Genomic DNA, 26,414 nt, shown 5'->3' on the forward strand with positions numbered 1-26,414 from the left:
TGTAGAGGGAGCTTTACTCTGTATCTAACCCTGTGCTGTACCTGTCCTGGGAGTTTATTTCGATGAGTGCGTGAATGCTGATTGCTTCCTCTAATTGCTGCTATTGAAGTCCTGACCCCCCTCCCCCCCGATCTGGAATATTAAGAAAATGTCACTGCAATTGTGTCAACGCTATTTATACGCACACCCAAGATAAAAACACGCAGCTACAAGTTTAGCAGAGCTTTATTTCCTCGGTGTATTTCACACACTCAATATTATAGCTGAGGGGATACATTCATGTGTGAAATTAACCCTCTTGAAAGACTTCTTGATGTTTGTGTACTTAGGAATGAACCTATTTAATGAAGGCTGTGGACCTGGTTCCTGGTTCATGTGGGCTGTGCCAATCCTGGCTCCGTTTAGTGGGTGGAGGATGATGAACTGCTGGACATAGTGAATGTTTCCAGAACAAATTTCATTCACAATGAAAAGTGGTTTTGATTTTCTTGTAAGAGCATCAGGTAGCAGCGTCTGAAATTAACAGTTATAAAGCTTTGCTCTGTCGCAAGCTGTGGTGAACAGAATGCTGGATTTAACCCTTTCAGGGTCGTCAGGAGGGAATCTTTGAGATGCTCTCAAAATGCTTTCCATTGCAGGGGGCTCAGCCGATAATAACACACACTCTCCCACTACTTAGCCTGACAGCCTACACTCTGCTCCCAACAGGACAGCACAGGGCTGATGTGGGAGTTTTTTAAAGTTTATTATCACGTTCATGCTTCCCACCCCAGGCGAGGGATGAAAAACACAGCAGGTGCGAGAGGAAAAGAGAGAAAGATGAGTCGCATTGTTTTGTGAAAAGTGATGTTTAAACTGGGAAAGCTTGAGTTAGAGATGGTAGTCTCGATCTCAACAGAATGAGGGTGCAGGAGAGAGAGATGGAGGGGGAGAAGGAGACTGAGGTGTAGAGGAAGGGAGAGAGGTAAGATAGTGAGGATAAGAAGGAGATAGAAAGACTTGGATTTTATAGAGGGGGAAGAAAATGTTCAGTATTTGAGGACAATGCTTAGTGATGACGGAGAAAAAGCCAAACTGTTTGTGGTGAGTTATGGAGCTGGTAGAGGGGGGTGTAGTTCAGGCAGAGCAAGGTGGAGATGTGAGGGCTAAGGTGTAACTGTGGGGTACTTTGGTGCTTCTATCATCCAACTGAGTCACGGTGATGTAAACTCCTGCTAAACCTGAACAGCTGTATCAGGTGACTCAGTAAGAAGGTCGAAGCGAATGTTTGCCGTCTGAGGGATTGGGTGAACTGGTGATGATCCCTTTCTACATGGCTTTTGCTTGTGTATAATGCCAGGCTTGTTCTGCTGTCTATTGGTGGAGAGATTATTCCACCAGCCCCCTGGGATCCAAGACTCTCCCAATATGCAGCAAAGATCCAGACGGGTTGTCGTACAGGACTAGGATGAAGGGTCGATTAACCTGAAAATCCACGATGAGTTGTCTGTTGTTGGGATCCAACACAGGAGATGCCTTAACACCTTGCTCGTTCAACTCCAAGAAAGTGTGGTGCTTAATGCTGGAGATCTTCATTGGCATGTTTGTAATTTTATTCAGTCGTGATGGAGTGTATAGAGGAGTCAGATCTGGTTTAAAACAAACAGACGTTTCTAAGTTTTTATGCATTTGTTTGAAGCTTCTGTGAGGAATTCAAACTGATTTTACAATCTCCCCGCATCACCCTGCAAAAAAGTACTGAGCGCATATCTGTTCACAGCTTTAAAACAGCAAGTGTAGGAAAATGTGAGACCTCAAGTTTCTGGAGAACAGAGAGAGTCAGGGAGAGACAGACAGACTGAATGGCTACCTTTATCAGGGACAAACCTGTACCAAGCTGGGACAAATCAGGCACCAAGCGTTTGCTGATGTCACACTTGGATTTTGAAACCTTGTAAAATGATGGAATGATACAGCAGCTAAGAAGCCCATTTGCCTCCATGTGCTTGTGCTAGCTTTTTGAAAGAGCTATCTATTTAACCTCATTCCCCTGCTCTTTACCCATAGCCCTGCAAATTTTAATTGAAGGTGAGGAACTTGAGTTATGAAGATAGATTGGAGAAGTTAGGACTTTTGTCCTTGGAGAAGAGAAGGTTGAGAGGAGATCTGATAGAAGTAATCAAAATCATGAGGGGTCTGGACACAGTAGGTAGGGAGAAACTGTTCCCACTGGTGAAAGGATTGAAAACAAGAGGGCACAGATTTAAAGTGATTTGCAAAAGAAGAAAGATTGATATGAAAAACCTCTTTCATGCAGCGAGTGGTTAAGGTCTGGAATATACTGCCTGAGGGTGTGGTGGAGATAGGTTCAATTGAAGCATTCAAAAGGGAATTAGAATGTTACCTGTAAAGGAAGAATGTGCAGGGTTACAGGGAGAAGGTGGGGGAATAGCTCTAGGTAAATTGCTCCTTCAGGCAGCTGTTGCAGACACGATGGGCTGAATGGCCTCCTGCTGTGCTGTAATGATTCTGTGATAGCAACGTGAAGAGATGAACAACCTTGTTTAATTATTGTGTTGATTCTATCACCAATGGAGAAATACTTACTCATTTCACCAAGTGATTCCTTCAGCTCCTGGTCAATGTTGATCTTCAGTTTGGGTAAAGAGACGCTCGCTTGCACATCCTGCAGCTGACCGACTAGGTCATGGATAAACACAGGGTTCAGATTCTCCTCAATCAGGCTCATGTTCCTCCTGATTTCGGCAGGTAGGAAGATGAGCAGGCTGATGTCACCCACATATCGAAACAGGCCAATCTGAAGGATAAAGAGTAAATTCTCTCTATGGAAATCTGTAAAACTCCACAACTTCACCTCCACCCAAATAGCCAATCACTTGGAACAATGTGAGCACACGCCAGAACACAGTCCTTGTGTGGCAATGCAACCTGGAAAGCCCTGGCAGTTGCTAAGATAGCCGATTTATCTTGGGAGGCAGTAGAAATTACCTTATTGACCCTGCATTATGGAGAAAGGGGTTCCTGGCACTGATTGGTGTTTAGTAGCCATATACCAAAACATTCCTCTGTATTAGCCCTCTGACAGTGCAGCGCTCCCTCAGTACTGACCCTCGGATAGTGCAGCGCTCCCTCAGTACTGACCCTCTGACAGTGCAGCGCTCCCTCAGTACTGACCCTCCGACAGTGCAGCACTCCCTCAGTACTGACCCCCTGACAGTGCAGTGCTCCCTCAGTACTGACCCTCTGACAGTGCAGCACTCCCTCAGTACTGACCCTCTGACAGTGCAGCACTCCCTCAGTACTGACCCGCCGGCAATGCAGGACTCCCACAGTACTGACCCTCCGACAGTGCAGCGCTCCCTCAGTACTGACCTGCCAGCAATGTAGCATATTGGTATAGAGCAATGCTCTGGATATACCAACAGATTCCCAGATGTTTAATAGGGAGAGATTATTCTAACTGGAAAGTGAATCGGTAACAAGCGATTGACTACTTTTTTTGGGTTCGAGTCTTGAGGGATATAAATAAGAGCAGGTTAAATGATTTTGACATACGGATCAGCTAAATTTTAGAGTGATCAGGCTTTGAGGGGCTGAATGGCCTCCTCCTGTTCCTGTCAGAGAGGATGGTGCCAGGTAAAGTGATAGGGAATAGAGGATAGCTCCTGTTTGGTTCAGCAACACTCCTGGCACTGTGGGCCAGTGGCTTTGTTCTTTGAGCCCGGAGTCATCCACTGGTCAAGGTTACCTTGCATCTCAGTTCCGTGTCATAGCCATAACGTAAAGGATAGTTTGTGTCAGACATCATGGGAACGTTGACAACTTGACCATAATCTACACTGAACGCTTTTTGGGTTGTCTCTGCTGTGTTGAATTTGGCTAACAGTTGGCCTGAAACAGAAGAAAAGACAAGATATCGGGAGTGCTGGACAATGGCACAACACTGGCCAACTTTGGATCCATCACAGTCCACACCACAAATTCCATTTACTAGGAACAAACCTGCATCCCCCCCTCGGCCATTCTCTCAAGATCAACCCCAATAGGACAACCTTAGTTGCTTAACATTGAACAACCCCTCTGAACTTACGTGCAAACATACAAATTGGGAGCAGGAGTAAGCCAGTCCCTCAACCATCTGCTCCTGAAACCCGCATGTCTTTGCTTGACTAATCCAATGGTCTCGTGGCTGGTCACCCGCCTTCGGCAATCATCGCCACATCCTAAACACTGCTGTCCACATCCTAACTCACACAAGCCCTGTTCACCCCTGTGCTCACTAACAGACACTGACTCCCAGTCTGGCAACGTCTGAATAATCCACTGAGAGTCAGCACCTTCAGGAACTGTCCCCCAGTGAGAGTCAGCACCTTCAGGAACTGTCCCCCAGTGAGAATCAGCACCTTCAGGAACTGTCCCCCAGTGAAAGTCAGCACCTCCAGGAACTGGACCATCCCAGGGAATCCTTGATTCAGAAGTTTATTTGACCCAACTGTGCTTTGGGGATTCTGGGCTATACCAGCTGAGCTGTCTTCAACAACTCCCTGTAACTTTACCTCCCCTTGCTCAGCATTGAATAATGTTTCAGGCAGTGAACCTGCTTGTGTGTAGAATCATCCACTCCTGGCTGTACCTTTATAATGAGCAGCACTGAGGAGGAGCAGACTGAGGTCCTGTGGGATTGAACTGATGACTCGATCTATCAGGCCACTGCTATAGGCCTTCACCCATTGGTTGATATTCTGCACATCCTGTCGATTATTGCCACTCACGGCCTTAGGTCTGGCACCGTAGAACGTTTCAACTTGATTCATAAAGTTCGCCCTCATTCTCTGTTCTGGGTGAAAATGAAAAAATGAAAGAGAAGCAGCAGCTCAATATGCAGCATTCACTACAGATGTGTGCCATGGGATTTCCTAGATTCAAGCTCAACTTAACTGGGAGCACGAGTAGACCATTCGGCTCATTGAACCTGCTCCACCATTCAATATTGATCATGGCTGATCTTGAGCTTCAACTCTATTTTCCTACCCGCTCCCCATATTCCTTAATACCCTGAGAGACCAAAAAATCTGCCTTTCCCAGCCTTAAACGTATTCAACAATGGAGCATCCACAACGCTCTGGAGTAGAGAATTCCAAAGATTCACAACCCTTTGAGCGAAAAAATTTCTCCTCATCTCAGTCGTAAATGATTGGCCCCTTATGCTAACAATGCCCTCTGCACACCTCCCCCCCACCCACCCCTCCCCCTCCCCCCAGGTATTGTAACTTCCACATCCAGGGGAAACAGCCTCTGTGCTTACCCTGTCAAACCCCTTTAGAATCTTGTAGGTGTCAATCAGGTCACTTCTCAATCTTCTAAACTCCAGAGAATGTAGACCCAATTTATTCAGCCTCTCATCATATGCTGGCTTTACTCAGGTTGATGGAATCTCACTCCTGCTGGTGCCAGCACTTGCACTCACTATTCCTGCTGGTGTGACACACTGTTGGTCACCCAGGCAGTAGTAGGCAGAGGCAGAGGCAGAGGCAGGGATGACGTGGACTCTATTGGTCACAGAGAACTGCACTGCAACATTCACACTGCAATCAGCCAGCTTGTACCCTGGGCTCAAAACTAGATTAAGACACCTACTGCAACTCCCTGTCCCTCACTCGTGCTCTCTCTCTCTCTCACACACACAAAAACATGTGTATTTACAGAAATACTGACAAAAATCTGTGTCTTGACACAATTCCACCCACACATGCTAACACAGGCAATGTATTGACAGACCCCTTTAGCTTTTATTGTCATGAAGTAAGACTCAGTAATTTCTTACTCTTCTTTACATAAATTCGCGAAACCGTTTTGAAGTCTTTGGGGAGAGCTGTAACATCACTCAGCAGGTCCTTGTAGACACTATGAATATTCAGGTCCTTCACTAAATCATAGTTCAGAACTCCATGCAAAATCTGCTCGCTTGTGGAGACCGTACCTTAAAAAAAGATTTAAAAAAACACCAAGATAGTAATGAACACGTCAGCATTGCTATCACCCCTCTAAAGATTCAGCACCTTCAGGAACTGTCCCCCAGTGAGAGCTGAGAAAAGTATCCTGTAGTCAGCATCGCAGTGAAGCAGTCTGGGAAGAGTGTCCTACTTAATAGAACGGCTACAGTGCAGGAGGAGGATACTTGGCCCATTATGCCCTGCCGGTTCCCTGCAAGATCATCTCAACTAGCCCTGGTCACCTGCCTTTTCCTCAGTCCAATGGATTTTTTTTCTCTTGAGATAATTATCCAAATCCTTTTGAAAGCCATGATTGAATTTGCCTCCACCACTGCCTCTCAGGCAGTGTATTCCTGATCTTAACAACTCACTGCGTAAAAAAGCTTTTCCTCCTATTCTTTTCATTTGGTTTCCATTCTTTTCCTCATTCGTTCTTTTGCCAATCACCTTAAATCATTGCCCTCTGGTTCTCTAACTTGCTGCCATTGGGAACAGTTTCTCCCTATCTACTCTGACCAGATCCCCCATGATTTTGCACTCCTCCATCAAATCTCCTCTCAATCTTCTCTAAAGAGAACAGCCCCAGCTTCTCCAATCTATCCACCTAAACAAGGATCCTCATCAATAAGAGTCAGCACCTTCAGGAACTGTCCCCCAGTGAGAGTCAGCACCTTCAGGAACTGTCCCCCAGTGAGAGTCAGCACCTTCAGGAACTGTCCCCCAGTGAGAGCTGAGAAAAGTATCCTGTAGTCAGCATCGCAGTGAAGCAGTCTGGGGAGAGTGTCCTACAGTCAGCATCGTGGTGAAGCAGCCTGGGAAGAGTGTCCTGCAGTCAGCTCTTGTTGAAAATAACAAGAGTGAGATCACAAGACAGCGCAAGAGAGTGGCGGAGAGATCAAAATCAGCGCGAATGCGGGGAAGCTTCAAAAAGTGATGTCAGCACAAAGGTGAGAGCTGATTCGTGGGTAGTGGGTAAGTGTTTTTCTCCAGTTTTTTTTCTCCAGTTTAAAATAGATTAAGCTAAGGAAAGGTAAAGGTTCTAGTTTTTATTTAAAATGCATAAATAATTTAACTTTTTACTGTATTTAACTTTAAGGGCTTTTTTTCAACTAGAGGCATGGCAGGGCAGCTCAGTCCCGTGTTATGTACCACCTGCAACATGTGGGAAGTCCTAGATGCTCCTTGCGCTCTGACTGACCACATGTACAGGAAGTGCCACCAGCTGCAGCTACTTGAACTCTGAATTTTGGAACTTGAGTGGTACCTGGGGCCACTGAGGTACATCCGCAAGGCTGAGAGTTCCGTGGATAGCACATTTTCAGACTTGGTCACCCCACAGCTTACGGAAGTGCAGAGAGAGAGAATGGGTGATCATCAGTCAGAAGAAAGGTGTCAGGCAGGTAGTCAGGAAATCCACAGGGTGCATCTCGCTTTTTCTGTGTTGGAAAACGGTGAGAGTGCCGGTTCCTCTGGGGAGTGCAGCCACGCTCATGGCACTGTGAGTGGCTCTGCTGCACAGAGGAGGAGGAAAAAGAGGGGAAGAGCAATAGTGGTAGGAGACTCGATAGTAAGGGGAACAGACAGACATTTCTGCGGCCGTAGACATGACTCCAGGATGGGGTGTTGCCTCCCTGGTGCCAGGGTCAAGGATGTCACTGAATGGCTGCGGGGCATTCTAAAGGGGGAGGGCAAACAGACAGATCGTGGTACATACTGGTACCAACAACATAGGTAGAAAGAGGGATGAGGTCCTGCAAACAGAATTTATGGGGGGCTAGGAAACAGGTTAAAAAACAGGACCTCAAAGGTAGTAATCCCTGGATTACTTCCGGTGCCGCGCACTAGTGAGTATAGAAATAGGTGGTTAGTCCAGATGAATGCGTGGCTGGAGAGATGGTGCATGAGGGAAGGCTTTAGATTTCTGGGACATTGGGACCATTTCTGGGGGTGGTGGGACCTGTACAAGGCAGACGGGTCGCACCTGAACCGGAATGGGACCAACATCCTTGCAGGAAGGTGGTCTCCTCTACATGGGAGAGACCAAACGTAAACTGGGCGACCGCTCTGCAGAACACCTGCGGTCTGTCCGCAAGAATGACCCAAACCTCCCTGTCGCTTGCCATTTTAACACTCCACCCTGCTCTCTTGCCCACATGTCTGTCCTTGGCTTGCTGCATTGTTCCAGTGAAGCCCAACGCAAACTGGAGGAACAACACCTCATCTTCCGACTAGGCACTTTACAGCCTTCCGGACTGAATATTGAATTCAACAACTTTAGGTCTTGAGCTCCCTCCCCCTTCCCCACCCCCTTTCTGTTTCCCCCTTCCTTTTTTTTCCAATAAATTATATAGATTTTTCTTTTCCCACCTATTTCCATTATTTTTAAATATTTTAAAATCTTTTATGCTCTCCCCACCCCCACTAGAGCTATACCTTGAGTGCCCTACCATCCATTCTTAATTAGCAAATTCGTTTAGATAATATCACCAACTTTAACACCTATGTGTTCTTTTGTTCTATTGTTGTTGACATCTTTTGATGATCTGCTTCTATTACTGCTTTTTGTCCCTACAACCAAACCAACCCTCTCCACTTCTCTCTCTCTCTCTCTCTATCCGCGCCACCCCCCCCCCCCCCCCGCCCCCTCCACACACACCTTAAACCAGCTTATGTTTCAACTCTTTCTTGGACTCGAACTCAAGTTCTGTCGAAGGGTCATGAGGACTCGAAATGTCAACTCTTTTCTTCTCTGCCGATGCTGCCAGACCTGCTGAGTTTTTCCAGGTAATTCTGTTTTTGTTATCCTTGCAGGGAGGTTTGCTAGTGCTGTTGGGGAAGGTTTACACTAACTTGGCAGGGGGATGGGATCCTGAGAGGAGGTTGAGCAGGGGGAAATGCATAGCCAAAATCAGAAGGGAGAGCAAGTGAGTCTGGAAGGCATAGAAATTATAGGCCAGTTATAGCACAAGGGAGTTTGGCAAGGTTGGATGGTATTTATTTTAATGCAAGGAGTCTGATGAATAGGGCAGATGAGTTGACGGCACAAATTAACACATGGAAGTATGATGTCATTGCTGGCATAGAGACATGGTGGAGAGACGGGCAGGATTGGCAGTTCAATATTCAAGGATACAGGGCCTTCAGGCAAGACCGAGAAGGAAGTAAAAGAGGAAGGGGTATCGCAATATTAATCAAGGAATCAATTACAGCAATAAGGAGGGATGACAGCTTAGAAGGCTCCTCAAATGAAGCCATACAGGTAGAACTTAAAAACAAAAAAGGAGCAATCACATTGCTAGGAGTGTATTATTGGCCCCCAAACAGTCAGAGAGAAATTGAAGAGTAGATATGTAGGCAAATTTCAGAGAAGTGCAAAAGTAATAGGGTAATAATAGTGGGGGATTTTAACTTAATTTTAGGGAGTGAAGCCGGGCAAGTGGTAGAGGTATCAGTGAAAGAGCATTTTACAGATAGTGATCATAACTCCATTAGATTCATGGTTGCTATGGGAAAGGACAAGCATGGGCCAGAAATCAGAGTTCTAAATTGGGGGAAGGCTGACATTAATAACATCAGATATGATTTGGCCACAGTAGACTGGGAGCAGCTACTTTTAGGTAAATCTGCGTCAGAGCAGTGGGACTCATTCAAGATGGAAATCGGGAGAATACAGGGCCAACATATTCCAGTAAAGACAAAAGGTGGGACCAACAAATCCAGGGGACCCTGGATGTCAAGGGATATACAGGATTGGATAAAGAGAAAAAGGGAGGCTTATGGCAGATACCGAGGGCTCATAATAGCCGAAGTCCTAGAGGAGTATAGCATGTGTAGGGGAGAACTTAAAAAGGAAATTAGGAGAGCAAAAAGGGGCATGAAAAGCATTGGCAGGTAAAATAAAGGAAAATCCAAAGTTATTTTACAAGTACATTAAGAGCAAGAGGATAACTAGGGAAGGAGTAGGGCCCATTAAGGACCATAGTGGTAATTTGTGTGTGGAGCTGGAAGACGTAGATAGGGTTCTAAATTAATACTTTGTGTCGGTGTTCACAAGTGAGAGGGGCGACGTGGGTATGGAAATCAGGCAGAAGGACTGTGATATAATTAAAGAAATTACACCAGAAAGAGAGGAGGTTCTAAGTGGTCTGGCAGGTTTAAAAGTAGATAAATCTCTAGGCCTGGATGAAATGTATCCCAGGCTGTTGAGTGAGGCAAAGGAGGAGATAGCAGGGACGCTGGCAATCATTTTCAATACCTCTCTGGCCACAGGAGAGGTGCCAGAGGACTGGAGGACAGCCAATGTGGTACTGTTATTCAAGAAGAGAGAAAGGGATAAACTAGGGAACTACAGGCCTGTCAGTCTAAACTCAGTGGTGGGGAAACAATTGGAAGCAATTCTAAGGGATAGAATTAATCTACACTTGGAGGGGCAGGGATTAATCAAGGACAGTCAGCATGATTTTGTTAAGGGGAGGTCATGTCTGACCAATTTGATTTAATTTTTTTGAAGAGGTGACCAGGTGTGTAGATGAGGGCAATGCATTTAATGTGGTCTACTTGGACTTCAGCAAGGCTTTTGATAAGGTCCCACATGGGAGACTGATAACAAAGGTAAGAGCCCATGGGATCCAAGGCAATTTGGCAAATTGGATCCAGAATTGGCTGAATGGCAGGAAGCAGAGGGTGATGGTCGAGGGTGTTTTTGTGACTGGATGCCTGTGTCCAGTGGGGTTCTACAGGGATTGGTGTTGGGTCCCTTGCTTTTTGTGGTATTTTTAAATGATTTAGACTTGAACGTAGGAGGGATGATCAGTAAATTCGCAGATGACATGAAAATTGGTGGGGTGGTAAATAGTGAGGAGGATAGCCTTAGATTACAGGAGGATATAGATGGGCTGGTCAGATGGGCTGATCAGCGGCAAATGGAATTTAATCTGGATAAGTGTGAGGTGATGAATGGTAGGACCCTGGGAAGTACCAAGGGTCAGAGGGACCTTGGTGTGCATGTCCACCAGTCCCTTAAGGTAGCGGGACAGGTAGATAAGGTGGTTAAGAAGGCATACAGGATACTTGCCTTTATTAGCTGAGGTGTAGAATATAAGAGCAGGGAGGTTAAGCTGGAGCTGTATCAAATGCTGGTTAGGCCACAGCTAGAGTATTGAGTGCAGTCCTGGAATCCGCATTATAGGAAGGATGTGATTGCATTAGAGAGAGGGTAGAGGAGATTTACCAGGATGTTGCCTGCGCTGGAGAGTTTTAGTTATCAGGAGAGATAGGATAGATTGGGGTTATTTTCCTTGGAGCAGAGGAAATTGAGGGGGGACATGATTGACGTGTATAAAATTATGAGGGGCATAGATAGGGTAAACAGGAAGGTACTTTTCCCCTTGGTGGAGGGATCAATAACCAGGGGGCATAGATTTAAGGTAAGGGGCAGGAGGTTTAGAGGGGATGTGAGGAAGAATTTTTTCACACCAAGGGTGGTGGGAATCTGGAACTCACTGCCTGAAAGGGTGGTAAAGGCAGAAACCTTCATAGCATTTAAAAAGTATTTGGATGTGCACTTGCAATGCCATGGCATACAAGGCAATGGGCTTAGTGCTGGAAAATGGGATTAGAATAATTAGGTACTTGTTTGACCGGCACAGACTCTATGGGCCGAAGGGCCTTTTTCTGTGCAGTAGACCCCTATGACTCCATGATGTATGAGAGTCAGCATCTACAGGAACTGTCCCCCAGTGAGAGTCAACACCTTCAGGAACTGTCCCCCAGTGAGAGTCAGCACCTTCAGGAACTGTTCCCCAGTGAGAGTCAGCACCTTCAGGAACTGTTCCCCAGTGAGAGTCAGCACCTTCAGGAACTGTTCCCCAGTGAGAGTCAGCACCTTCAGGAACTGTTCCCCAGTGAGAGTCAGCACCTTCAGGAACTGTCCCCCAGTGAGAATCAGCACCTTCAGGAACTGTCCCCCAGTGAGAATCAGCACCTTCAGGAACTGGCCCCCAGTGAGAATCAGCACCTTCAGGAACTGGCCCCCAGTGAGAGTCAGCACCTTCAGGAACTGGCCCCCAGTGAGAGTCAGCACCTTCAGGAACTGGCCTCCAGTGAGAATCAGCACCTTCAGGAACTGGCCCCCAGTGAGAGTCAGCACCTTCAGGGACTGTCCCCCAGTGAGAGTCAGCACCTTCAGGAACTGTCCCCCAGCGAGAGTCAGCACCTTCAGGAACTGTCCCCCAGCGAGAGTCAGCACCTTTAGGAACTGTGCCCCAGTGAGAATCAGCACCTTCAGGAACTGCCCCCCAGTGAGAGTCAGCACCTTCAGGAACTGCCCCCCAGTGAGAGTCAGCACCTTCAGGAACTGTCCCCCAGTGAGAGTCAACACCTTCAGGAAGTGTCCCCCAGTGAGAGTCAGCACCTTCAGGATCTGTTTCTGTGGGTATGCCTATCAGCTGTGTTTCTGTGGTCAGAGTGTAAGAGTTCTAGATATGTATTTTGCAGGTGGGCAGTGATATGTCATCAGTATGAAATCATATTGAAGATATGACCAAGCATCAGAGGTGAAGGATTACAAGAAAAAACTAATGTTAAGGAACCAAGTACATAAACACAAGTTAGAGAGGTATCTCTGAAAGCATGGAGCAGCAGAAGCACTGTGTTAGGAATGCACAGTAACACAGAATCTGCTTAATTGTGCAGCTGGGAGATGGAGAAATTCAAGTTTTGGGAGTGTTGGGTCTGAACCTTGGGATAATGGGACTGATTGCAAGTCAGGAGAGACAGTGATCCCTCAGCAGTTAGCAGGCACAGCTGTCATGTTCCACTGGTGCAGAGATAGCAGGACCCATAGAGCCTGTACCTCAGCTCAGCCACTGACTGCTCCACTCCAAGTTTGATAGGCCTTGGTTCGGTTGCGACACTGACTCATCTGACACAAGGAGAAGAGACCAGGGGAAGATGGTATGAACAGGGGATCTCACGAAACACAGCAGCAGAGACAATGGCTCATAAGCCAGGCTATTCCCCATTTCTGAGCTCATTTAGTCCTCGACCTCACCAAAGGCATATCCAACTCTTAGGCAATGAAGGCCTCGCTGCAGATGGCTTTGAGCCTGTGTCCTACAGCAGCCACACTCTGATCACTGGGCTATGCTGGGTTAACTGATCTCATCCTGGTTACAATATCAGTTGGCTTCAGCACCACTGGAGTGAGGAGATTGAGAATCCATTTGTGGCCAGTGAGATAACCCACTGGCAACACATCTCTGGACATCGAGTGAGAACAGGTGATGGGTGCCTTGCAATTTCACATACCCTGTGAGACTCAACTGTTGAAGAATGGTTACTCGGAGCTGTGTGTGTGTGTGTGTGTGTGTGGGACCCGTACCCTAGTGAGAGTCAGTGTGTGTGGGACCCGTATCCCGGTAGGGGTCAGTGTGTGTGGGACCCGTACCCCAGTGAGAGTCAGTGTATGTAGGACCCGTAACCCAGTAGGAGTCAGTGTGTGTGGGACCCGTACCCCAGTGAGTCAGTGTGTGTGGGACCCGTACCCCGGTAGGAGTCAGTGTGTGTGGGACCCGTACCCCAGTGAGAGTCAGTGTGCGTGGGACCCGTACCCCAGTAGGAGTCAGTGTGTGTGGGACCCGCACCCCAGTGACAGTCAGTGTGTGTGGGACCCATACCCCGGTAGGAGTCAGTGTGTGTGGGACCCGTACCCCAGTGAGAGTCAGTGTGTGTGTGGGACCCGTACCCCAGTGAGAGTCAGTGTGTGTGTGGGACCCGTACCCCAGTGAGAGTCAGTGTGTGTGGGACCCGTACTCCAATGAGAGTCAGCGTGTGTGGGACCCCTACCCCAGTAGGAGTCAGTGTGTGTGGGACCCGTACCCCAGTGAGGGTCTGTATCTGTGGGACCTGTACCCCAATGAGAGTCAGTGTGTGTGGAACCTGTTCCCCAGTGAGAGATCAGTGTATGTGGGAGCTGTACCCCAGTGAGAGTCAGTGTGTGTGGGAGCTGTACCGCAGTGAGAGTCAGTGTGTGTGGGACCCGTACCCCTGGTAGGAGTCAGTGTGTGTGGAACCCGTACCCCAGTGAGAGTCAGTGTGTGTGGGACCTGTACCCCAGTGAGAGTCAGTGTGTGTGGGACCCGTACCCCAATGAGAGTCAGTGTGTGTGGTACCCATATCCCAGTGAGAGTCAGTGTGTTTGGGACCCGTATCCCAGTGCGAGTCAGTATGTGTGGGACCTGCATCCCAGTGAGAGTCAGGTTGTATGGAACCCATACTCTAGTGACAGTTAGTGTGTGTGGAAGCTGTATTCCAGTGAGAGTCAGTGTGTGTGGGACCCATACCCCAGTGAGAGTCAGTGTGTGTGGAACCCGTACCCTAGTGAGAGTCAGTGTGTGTGTGACCCATACCCCAGTGAGAGTCAGTGTGTGTGGGACCCGTACCCCAGTGATGGTCAGTGTGTGTGGTACCCATACCCCAATGAGAGTCAGTGTGTGTGGGACCCGTATCCCAGTGCGAGTCAGTGTGTGTGGGACCCGTAACCCAGTGAGAGTCATTGTGTGTGGAACCCATACGCTAGTGAGAGTCAGTGTGTGTGGGACCCGTACCCTAGTGAGAGTCAGTGTGTGTGGGAGCCGTACCCCAATGAGAGTCAGTGTGTGTGGGACCCGTACCCCAGTGAGAGTCAGTGTGTGTGGGACCCGTACCCCAGTGAGAGTCAGTGTATGGGGACCCGTACCCCAGTGAGAGTCAGTGTGTGTGGGACCCGTACCCCAGTGAGAGTCAGTGTGTGTGGGACCCATACCCCAGTAGGAGTCAGTGTGTGTGGGACCCGTACCCCAGTGAGAGTCAGTGTGTGTGGGACCCGCACCCCAGTGAGAGTCAGTGTGTGTGGGGCCCGTACCGTAGTGAGAGTCAGTGTGTGTGGCATCTGTACCTACCCCAGTGAGAGTCAGTGTGTGTGGAACCTGTACCCCATTGAAAGTGACTTCTAAAGAAGGGTGGAGAGGAAGATTGGGAAAAAAAAATGTTCATTGTTGACCCTCCCATTGAGAGAGAATAGATTGGCATCTTTCTCACCAAGGGACAATGCTGACAGAGTCGTAGCTACACTCAGGGGAGACAGGCAGACGTTGGCATTGGGGTTCCTGCTGGCCACCAGCCGGTAAAGGTCGTAGCCAAAGTCAGAGATAGAGTACGCCAGTCTCTGCACTGGAGAGGTCAGGATCTCCTCCTCCTCTTCCTCTTCCAATGGATAATCCAACGATTCCAGCACCGAGGTTTCATCCTGCATAGGGTCCTAGAAATATTTAACACGATCATCACTTGACACCATCCAGGCAAAGCAGCCACTTGATTGGCACCACATTCAGAAACATTCACTCCCTCCACCACCGACGCACAGTAGCAGCAGTGTGTACCATCTACAAGATGCACTGCAGAAACTCACCAAGATTCCTTCGACAGCACCTTCCAAACCCACAACCACTGCCATCTAGAAGGACAAGGGCAGCAGATACATGGGCACACTACCACCTCCTAGTCACACACCATCCTGACTTGGAAATATATCGTCGCTCCTTCACTGTCACTGGGTCAAAATCCTGGAACTCCCTCCCTAACAGCACTGTGGGTGTACCAACACCACATGGACTGCAGCAGTTCAAGAAGGCGGCTCACCACCACTTTCTCAAGGGCAACTAGGGATGTGCAATAAATGCTGGCCCAGCCAGCGAAGCCCACATCCTGTGAATGAATTTTTAAAAACTGTCAGAACAGTGCAATCAGCTCAGCAATGAAAGCATGGCAAATTTTATATTATACCCAGGAGTGAGTTCTCAACTGGGATCTAATCGAGGGATTTGAATGGTTTAAGAGAAAAAAATTTTCCTCATCTCTATTTTAAATGAGTGACCCCTTATTTTTAAACAGTGACCCCTCATTCTAGATTCAGCATGGATTTACGAAAGGGAAATCATGTTTGACAATTCTACTGGAATTTTTCGAGGATGTAACTAGTAGAGTTGATGAGGGGGAGCCAGTGGATGTGGTTTATTTGGACTTTCAGAAGGCTTTCGACAAAGTCCCACGTAAGAGATTAGCGTGTAAAATTAAAGCACATGGGATTGGGTGTAGTGTATTGCGATGGACAGAAAACTGGTTGGCAGACAGGAAACTAAGTGTAGGAATAAACAGGTCTTTTTCTGAATGGCAGGCAGTGACTAGTGGGGTACTGCAGGGATCGGAGCTGGGACCCCAGCTATTCACAATATATATAATTAATGATTTAGATGAGGGATCTAAATGTAATATCTCCAAATTTGCAGATGACACAAAGCTGGGTGGGAGGGTGAGCTTTGAGGTGGATGCAGAGATGCTTCAGTGTGATTTGGACAAGCTGAGTGAGTGGGCAAATGCATGGCAGATGCAGTATAATGTGGATAAATGTGAGGTTATCCACTTTGGTAGCAAAAACAGGAAGGCAGATTATTATCTGAATGACTATAAATTGAGAGAGGGGAATGTGCAATGAGACCTGGGTGTCCTCGTACACCAGTCACTGAAGGTAAGCATGCAGGTGCAGCAGGCGGTAAAGAAGGCAAATGGTGTGTTGGCCTTCATACTGAGAGGATTCGAATACAGGAGCAGGGATGTTTTACTGCAATTATACAGACCACACCTAAAATATTGTGTGCAGTTTTAGCCTCCTTATCTGAGGAAGGATGTTCTTGCTACAGAGGTAGTGCAGCGAAGGTTTACCAGACTGATTTCCTGGGATGGCGGGACTGACATATGATGAGAGATTGAGTCAGTTAGGATTATATTTGCTGGAGTTCACAAGAATGAGGGGGTTCTCATAGAAACCTATACAATTCTAACAGGACTAGACAGGGTGGATGCAGCAAGGATGTTCCCGATGGTGAGGGAGTCCAGAACTAGGGGTTACAGTTTGAGGATACAGGGTGGACCATTTAGGACTGAGATGAGGTAAAATTTCTTCACCCAGAGAGTGGTGAGCCTGTGGAATTTGCTACCACAGAAAGTAGTTGAGGCCAAAACATTGTATGTTTTCAAGAAGGAGTTAGATATAGCTCTTGGGGTGAAAGGGATCAAAGGATATGGGGAGAAAGCGGGAGCAGGCTATTGAGTTGGATGATCAGCCATGATCATAATGAATGGTGGAGCAGGCTTGAAGGGCCGAATGGCCTACTCCTGCTCCTATTTTCTATGTTTCTATTCTCCCACAAGAGGAAACATCCCCTCTACATCCACCCTGTCAAGACCCCTCACGATCTTATATGTTTCAATCAAGTCACCTCTTACTCTTCTAAACTCCAGCGAATACAAGCCTAGCCTATCCAACCTTTCGTCATAAGACAACATGACCATTCCAGGTATTAGTCTGGTAAACCTTCTCTGAACTGCTTCCAACGCATTTACATCTTTCTTTAAATAAGGTGACCAATGCTGTACACAGTACTTCACATTTGGTCTCACCAGTTCCCTGGACAACTGAAGCATAACTCCCAACTTTTGTATTCAATTCCCCTCACAATAAACAATAACATTCTATTAGCTTTCCTAATTACTTGCTGTACCTACGTACTAGCCTTTTGTGATTCATGCACTATGACACCCAGATCCCTCTGAATCTCAGAGCTCTGCAAACTCTCACCATCTAGATAATAAGCTTTTTTACTCTTCCTGCAAAATGGACAATTTCACATTTGCCCACATTATACTCCATTTGCCAGATCTTGGCCCACTCACTTAACCTATCTATATCCCTTTGTAACCTCCTTATGTTCTCTTTACAACTTAGTTGCCCACTTATTTTTGTGCCATTAGCAAATTTAGCAACCATACCAACTGTCCCTTCAACCAAGTTATTTTTATAAATTGTAAAAAGTTGAGGTCCCAGCACTGATCCCTGTGGCACATCACTCATTCTATCCTGCCAACCAGAAAAAGACCCTTTTATGTCTATGCTTTGTTTCCTGTTAGCCAGCCAATCTTCCATCCATGCCAATATATTTGCCAGGAAGATATAGTAATTTTCATAATGTTATTGGAGTAGAGTGACAGTGGGGCCTGTGTGTGCGAATGTGTGGGTGTCTATGTGTGTGTGTGTGTGACTTAATTGAATTAAGGGCAGCTGGTCTGAAGGCTTTGGTGTAACAGAAAATAAGCTAGGTTCAAAATGTTAAGTAGGTACACACAGGTGTGAAGGGAACAATTGCATTTTTAAGTAAACCAGATTGGATTGAATTCTAAAGACGGAGCAAAATATTACACCTAGTCAGGAGAAGTTAGGAAACAGTGTGTTTATTTTTCCCAAAGATTACTGATAAAATCGATATTATGATAGATTTTACTATTAGAGAGGGAAAAGTCCAAAGTCATGCTGAAACGATGGGAATGGTAAGTGCAACCAAATAACAAAACCACCAGCGAGATGTTGCTGTGGAGACAGGAGACATTTTACCTTAGAATAAGTGACAACTTACTAATGATAAATGTTCTTCTTGGCTATAGGAGAGTCTGGCAGCTCCCAGGAACACAAGTGCAGTTAGAATCTTCATCCTGTATTCGGAGCTGAGGGGAAAGACAGAAACACCATCAGAACCTGGGCAGTGTGTCTTCAGATTGGTCTAAACTCCTCCCACTCAAAGCAGAATCATCATTGTTAATAAGTTGCTTTATGCCTGGCCCAGCAGCCCAAGGTCAGTGTATAAGATAACTGCCTCTGACTCAGCAGTTATGGATTCAAGTCCCACTCCACAGACTTGAGCAGAAAATCCAGTCTAACACTCAAAATGCAGTACTGAGGGAGTGCTGCACTGTTGGAGGATCAATACTGAGGGACTGCTGCATTGTTGGAGGGTCAGCACTGAGGGAGCGCTGCACAGTTGGAGGATCAATACTGAGGGAGTGCTGCACTGTTGGTGGGTCAGTATTGAGGGAGTGCTGCACTGTTGGAGGGTCAGTACTGAGGGAGTGCGGCACTGTCAGAGGGTCAGTACTGAGGGAGGATCGCACTGTGAAAGGGTCAGTACTGAGGGAGTGCTGCACTGTCAAAGGGTCAGTAATGGGGGACGGCTGCACTGTCGGAGTGTATGTATTGAGGGATTGCCGCACTATCAGAGGGTCAATATCGAGGGAGAGTCAGAGGGTCAGTATTGAGGGAGTGCTGCACTGCCAGAGGGTCAGTACTGAGGGAGTGCCACACTGTCAGAGGGTCACTCTGAGGGAGTGGTGCACTGTCAGAGGGTCAGTACTGAGAGAATGCTGCACTGTCAGAGGGTCAGTACTGAGGGAGTGCTGCACTGTCAAAGGGTCAGTACTGAGGGAGTGGCACACTGTCGGAGGGTCAGTACTGAGAGAGTGCTGCACTGTAGGAGGGCCAGTACTGAGGGAGTGCCGCACTGTTAGAGGGTCAGTACTGAGGGAGTGCAGCACTGTCAGAGGGTCAGTACTGATGGAGGAACACACTGTCAGAGGATCAGTACTGAGGGAGTGCTGCACTGTCAACGAGTCAGTACTGAGGGAGTGCTGCACTGTCAGAGGGTCAGTATTGAGGGAGAGCAGCACAGTCAGAGGGTCAGTACTGAGGGAGTGCTGCACTTTCCGAGGGTCACTCTGAGGGAGTGCTGCACTGTCAGCAGGTCAGTACTGAGGGAGGACTGCACTGTGAAAGGGTCAATACTGAGGGAGTCTTGCACTGTCAGAGGGTCAGTACTGAGGGAGTGCTGCGCTGTCAGAGGGTCAGTATTGAGGGATGGCTGCACTGTCGGAGAGTATGTATTGAGGGATTGCCGCACTATCAGAGGGTCAGTTTTGAGGGAGAGCAGCACAGTCAGAGGGTCGGTACTGAGGGAGTGCTGCACTGCCGGAGGGTCACTCTGAGGGAGTGCTGCACTTTCCGAGGGTCACTCTGAGGGAGTGCTGCACTTTCCGAGGGTCTCTCTGAGGGAGTGCTGCACTGTTGGAGGGTCAGTCTGAGGGAGTGCTGCTCTTTCCGAGGGTCACTCTGAGGGAGTGCTGCACTGTCGGACGGTCAGTCTGAGGGAGTGCTGCACTGTCGGAGGGTCACTCTGAGGGAGTGCTGCACTGTTGGAGGTGCTGTTTTTCACACAGGGCAGTATTTTATGTCCCACAGGCGGGCACACGCCCAACCCGAATGAGCATAAAATAGTGTGTGATGACTTGTGCGATATTTCTGTCAGCGGGAGCCCGCGAGAGTCGGCAGTGCGCCCGCCTATAATTATGAGGCCTGTTAAAGCCATTAATGTCTTGATTACGAGGGATTTTTCACTGCCCGTCCAGTATTACAGTTGGCGGGCGGGCAGGCAAAACAGCCAGGTGGCCTTTGGATTTTTGAGGAAGCCTCTTCCACAGGCGGGATGAGGAGTCCAAGATTAATTAAAGAAAATAAAAATGTTTTGACAGAATTTTTATTATTTACATGTTCAGGTGAGTGAATCCTATGTGGGCACATTTTTTTCTGCATTTCATAATCTTTATTTTTGTTTTTAAAATCTTTCAGCTCCCTGACACAGCTCTCTGCCTTCAGGGAGTTTTCATTGCGCACTCCCCCGTGCCCTCGCTGACCTCAGCACTCGCCCCCTACTACCCCCACCCTGCAGCACTGAGCCTTTCAGCCCGAGCTTCTCGCTGGCTGGCCGTTAAGTGGCCGGGCAGCGTTAAATCACAGTCGGGGACCGATCGCGGGCTGCAGCCTGTTTCCCAGGCCCGCCCACCATGTCTGCCCAACGACCTGAAAATCCTGCCCATAAACTATTAAACCAAGACCCCATCTGCCTTCTCAGGTGAACGTAAAAGACCCCATGACGTTATCTCAAAGAATTGCAGGGAGTTCTGCCTAGTGTCCTGGCCATTATTTATCCCTTGACCAATACTTTTAAAAAATGAACTGGTTGACAGTGCAGCACTCCCTCAGTACCGACCGTCTGACAGTGCTGCTCTCCCTCAATACTGACCCTCTGATAGTGCGGCAATCCCTCAATACAGACTCTCTGACAGTGCAGCAGTCCCTCAATACTGACCCTCTGACAGCACGGCACTCCCCCAGTACTGATCCTTTGACAGCGTGGCACTCCCTCAGTACTGACCCTCCAACAGTGCAGCACTCCCTCAGTCCTGGCCCTCCTACAGTGCGGCACTCCCTCAGTAGTGACCCTTTCACAGTGCGGTCCTCCCTCAGTACTGACCCACTGACAGTGCGTGTTGCTGGTTGTGGGAGCCTCCTGTGCACAAATTGGCTGTAGCATTTCCTACATTCCAACAGTGACAACACTTCAAAAAGTCCTTCATTGGCTGGGAAATCCTCTGAGACATCCTGATGTCATGAAAGATGCTATAGGAGTACAAGTGTTGCATTGACTTCCAATCCTCCAAAGCCTCTGTTTAAATCCCTCTATGGCCTCTGCCCTCCCTATCTTTGTAACCTCCTTTACCACCTCAGCATTACTCTGGCCTCTTGTGCCGTCCTCACTACCCTATTTATAGCACAGAATTGGCCCCCATTTACTGGAATTCCCTCCCTAAATCTCTCGGGAGAGTCTCTGATTGGACAGTATTGCAGACAATTTCATCTCATGACCTCCTGCTCTTGTTGCCCAGCCCCCACTCTGCTACCATTGGCCGTCTGTCAATCTTTGCAGCATTTGGTCAATAATGGTGGCTACAAATACCCAAAATACTGAACCAAAAACCAGTCTATATATTCACATAGTTGTCCATTTATGGCTTATACCAAAGCACAATTGTATTGTGAGTGTTTTACAGTCTCACTTAGTTGCTCATTAGAGTGCCCTGGAGATCAATCTTTAACTGCAAGAGATTCTGGGATGGCTCAGAAAGGTTGGAAACTCCATAAATCTTTCCACCTCCTTCCCTCACTTGAGGATCCTCTTTCAAACCCACCACAATTGCCCACATTTTTGGAGACATCTCTTTGGTTCAGGGTCCATCTTTCCTCATTACACTTTTGTGAAGTGCATGTTTTTCAAAGGTAAAGTTGCTCTTTATAAATATAAGTTGTGAATGTTGTTGAGTTTACTAAAACTCCTAGGACGCTTCCAACTTCCTCCTTGGATTACCCTGCCTCAAATGACCTTCTTACCAGCTGCAGGAATCTTATGATAAATTACTGTGACTCCTTACGCTTCACTAGACTGAGCCTATAGGCATTGGGAGGTAAATCTGTCACAGCAGCCCACCAACACATCAAATCCCAACCCTTCACTGCCTTTGGTGTTGCCTCAGCTTTCAGCCTGGGCCACAGGAGTTTGGCTCACTGATCCAAACCTTACACAATCTTTAGCTCTAAGGTCATATTTACTGAAACAGAGATAAAAACAGAGCATTGCATGTTTAACCACTGCTAACTCACTGACCCTAGCTGCAGAGATAAGCAAAGGTCAGGGATCCTATGTATAAACGAGTTTAAGATATCTCGGTAAAGTGAGGGGGCCAAGGGAGACAGATTACCAATAGGAACGTGCAGTATGTCAGAATAATTAGCTCCAATCTCCAGAGCACAGACTCCTCATTAACATCCCCAGACACCACTTAGTTGCATTCCTGTGTGTCACCTCAATTAGATCACCTCTTAACCTTCTATACGCCAGCGAATACAACCCTAGGCTATGAAACCTGTCCTCATAATTTAACCAGTTTAGCCCCAGTATCACTCTGGTAAATCCGCACCACACCCCGTCTAAGGCCAATTTATCCTTCCTGAGGCGTGGTGCCCAGAACTGAGCCCAGTTACTCCAGATCTGATATATCCAAGTGTGTAGCATTGTAAGGTTCTCCTCCTCTGTTACAGGGGCTTGACTGACCGTTCAGTGTGCTGGATGGCTGGTCAGACACTGCGGTTTGAACCGGAAACTGGGTTAATAATCAAACAGCAATTTTAAGGAAAATGTAATGTTTCAGTCCACAAATCTTTAGGAAAAGATTTACAATCAAATAGAAACTAAATCCCAGCTAAAAAGATTACATTTAAATCTTGGATAACTGAAAGTTTCTAATGGTTCTTTAGAAACGGAATGTCATTTCACCCTTAAAAAATATTTGTGGGTTGGGAGTTCCCACAAGGTTTAAAACATTCCATGAACCCAGTTGGAAAATTCTGCTGTTGTGCTCTCTTTGATTCAGTTAGCTGGGTTAACTTCAAAAAATGGCACCACTCAGAGAGTCAGCTTGGCTCAGTCTGTGACACTATCACTGCTGGGTTAGAGAGTTTGGACCATTACAGAGTTTTGGCCCTGTACCTCTCCCCACCCCCGCTCCTGCCACACCCACCGCTCCCTGGCCTCAATCTCTCCACCCGGCCTCAGACAGAATCACAGAATTGTTACAGTGCAGAAGGAAGCCATTCGGCCCATCGTGTCTCCGCCAGCTCTCCTAAAGGAGCAATTCACCTCGTACCTTTCCCCACCTTCTCCCCATAACCCTGCACATTCTTCCTTTTCAGATACAGTCTAATGCCCTTTTGAATGCTTCAATTGAACCTGCCTCCACCACACCCTCAAACAGTGCATTCCAGTGCTGCATGAAAAAGATTTTCTCATATCACTTTTGATTCTTTTGCCAATCACTTTAAACCCGTGACCTCTCATTCTCAATCCTTCCACCAATGGGAACAGTTTCTCCCTATCTACTCTGTCCAGACCCCTCATGATTTTGAATACCTCTATCAAATCTCCTCTCAATCTTCTCTCTAAGGAAAACAGTCCCAGCTTCTCCAACCTCCAATCTACATATCTGAAGTTCCTCATCCTGGAACCATTCTTGAGAATCTTTTCTGAACCCTCTCCAATGTCTTCACATCCTTCCTAAATTGTGGCTCCCAGAACAGGACGCAATACTCCAGCTGAGACCAAACTAGTGTCTTATACAAGTTCAACTTAACCTCCTTGCTCTTATATTCTATTCCCTAGGATACTGAATGCTTTATTAACCACTGTCTCAACCTGATCTGCCACCATCAATGATTTATGTTCATACACACCCAGGTCCCTCTGCTCCTGCGTGGGTAAATGCAAGGAGGTATCAGAGGGGTTCAAAACCACTTGAAACAGTAACCAACAGCAAACAAGGAGATGGAAGGCAACCATGAGATTGACCCAAGTTACCTCTGGGAGTGTGTAGCTGTCCATTGGTGACACTGACAAATCCGCACTTCTCCAGCAGAATAGAGCTTCAAAGGGAGAGAGTTTGAAATAACAAGACTCCGTGAGGAGGGGTAGAGTTTGGAAGTTTGGATTTTTACTGTGTTGTGGAGTGTGTGTGTGTGTGTGTGTGTGTGTGTGTGTGTGTGTTTTTAATTCATTCACGGGATGTGGGCTTTGCTGGCTCGGCCAGCATTTATTGTTGATCCCTAGTTACCCTTGAGAAGGTGGTGGTGAGCTGCCTTCTTGAACTGCTGCAGTCCCTGTGGTGTAGATACACCCACAGTGCTGTTAGGAAGGGAGTTCCAGGATTTTGACCCAGCGACAGTGGAGGAATGACGATATATTTCCAAGTCAGGATGGTGAGTGACTTGGAGGGGAACCTCCAGGTGGTAGTGTTCCCATCTATCTGCTGCCCTTGTCCTTCTAGATGGTAGTGGTCGTGGGTTTGGAAGGTGCTGTTGAAGGAGCCTTAGTGAATTCCTGCAGTGCATCTTGTAGATGGTACACACTGCTGCCACTGTACGTCGGTGGTGGAGGGAGTGAATGTTTGTGGATGGGGTGCCAATCAAGTGGGCTGCTTTGTCCTGGATGGTGTCGAGCTTCTTCAGTGTTGTGAGAGCTGCACTCACCCAGGCAAGTGGAGAGAATTCCATCACACTTCTGACTTGTGCCTTGTAGATGGTGGACAAGCTTTGGGTAGTCAGGAGGTGAGTTACTCGTCACAGATTCCTAGCCTCTGACCTGTACTTGTAGCCACCGTATTTATATGGCCCATCCAGTTCAGTTTCTGGTCAATGGTAACCCCCAGGATGTTTATAGTGGGGGATTCAGCGATGGTAATGCCATTGAATGTCAAGGGTGATGGTCAGATTTTCTCTTGTTGGAGGTGGTCATTGCCTGGCACTTGTGTGGTGTGAATGTTACTTGCCACTTGTCAGCCCGAGCCTGGATATTGTCCAGATCTTGCTGCATTTGGGCATGGACTACTTCAGTATCTGAGGAGTCGCGAATGGTGCAATCATCAGCAAACAGCCCACTTCTGATCTTATGAAGGTCATTGCAGCTGAAGATGGTTGAACCTAGACCACTAACAATGGGAACTCCTGCATTGGTGTCCTGAAATTCAAATGATTGGCCTCCAACAAGAAGAACCATCTTCCTTTGTGCGAGGTATGACTCCAGCCAGTGGAGAGTTTCCCCCAATTCCCATTGACTCCAGTTTTGCTTGGGCACCATGATGCCACACTCAGTCAAATGCTGCCAATGGATCAAGCCCTTTCCATTCACTCTCTTGGACGGAATCCCAATGGACTGAAGCCCTACTCAGTCTGTGCAGACACCAACTATAATGTATTTCTTGGTAATGTGCTCAGCATATTAGCTTTTTTCTCAGGAAGTAAAGATTATTGGGACAAGGTGGCTAGAAGAGTAGAGTTTGTTTGTTGTTTGTTTGTAATGTATGTTTTTGGTCTGCGTGTTTGTAATGTATGTTTTTGGTCTGCGTGTTTGTAATGTATGTTTTTGGTCTGTGTGTTTGTAATGTATGTTTATGGTCTGTGTGTTTGTAATGTATGTTTTTGCTCTGTGTATTTGTAATGTATGTTTTTGCTTTGTGTGTTTGTAATGTAGGTTTTTGGTCAGTGTTTTCTGTTCCAGGCGATGCTTTGCTTGAACTATTCATGAATTTTGGTTCATGACTGTTATTCTCAGGAATTTATATTAATCTTGATCCCAAGGCAATGATTATTCCATTTCCTCTCGTGCAGACAAAAATTTGCCAACACAGCTTATGAGCCCATCCTAAATTAGTTGGAATTGAGCATTTTACAGAGAAGCTTCAAACCATTAAAACCACCCCACCAGCCTCCGCATTCAAAGGATCATCCTCCGTCATTTCCGCCAACTCCAGCATGATGCCACCACCAAACACATCTTCCTTTGACCCCCCCTATTGGCATTCCGTAGGGATCGCTCCCTCCGGGACACCCTGGTTCACTCCTCCATCACCCCCTACTCCTCAACCCCCTCCTATGGCACCACCCCATGCCCACGCAAAAGATGCAACACCTGCCCCTTCACTTCCTCTCTCCTCACCGTCTAAGGGCCCAAACACTCCTTTCAAGTGAAGCAGCGTTTCACTTGCATTTCCCCCAACTTAAGTCTACTGCATTCGTTGCTCCCAATGTGGTCTCCTCTACATTGGAGAGACCAAACGTTA

At 47.3% G+C, this 26,414-nt stretch overlaps 1 protein-coding gene across 1 annotated transcript in view; it reads right to left on the minus strand.

Annotated features, from left to right (window-relative positions):
- Window positions 1-207: 207 nt before the first annotated feature.
- LOC121282741 (pigment epithelium-derived factor-like) overlaps window positions 208-26,414 on the minus strand; it is a 34,796-nt gene continuing 8,589 nt past the window's right edge. Inside the window, exons 2-8 of the mRNA XM_041196477.1 lie at window positions 18,500-18,587; window positions 15,072-15,291; window positions 5,825-5,980; window positions 4,634-4,837; window positions 3,749-3,891; window positions 2,587-2,797; window positions 208-1,628 (exon numbers count right to left, since the gene is read on the minus strand). Coding sequence (XP_041052411.1) covers window positions 1,369-1,628; window positions 2,587-2,797; window positions 3,749-3,891; window positions 4,634-4,837; window positions 5,825-5,980; window positions 15,072-15,291; window positions 18,500-18,574 — 1,269 coding nt within the window. The 5' untranslated portion in view covers window positions 18,575-18,587 and the 3' untranslated portion in view covers window positions 208-1,368. The remainder of the gene's footprint in view (window positions 1,629-2,586; window positions 2,798-3,748; window positions 3,892-4,633; window positions 4,838-5,824; window positions 5,981-15,071; window positions 15,292-18,499; window positions 18,588-26,414) is intronic.

Source organism: Carcharodon carcharias, chromosome 10 (assembly GCF_017639515.1).
Source record: "Carcharodon carcharias isolate sCarCar2 chromosome 10, sCarCar2.pri, whole genome shotgun sequence".
Classification (NCBI taxonomy): Eukaryota; Metazoa; Chordata; class Chondrichthyes; order Lamniformes; family Lamnidae; genus Carcharodon; species Carcharodon carcharias.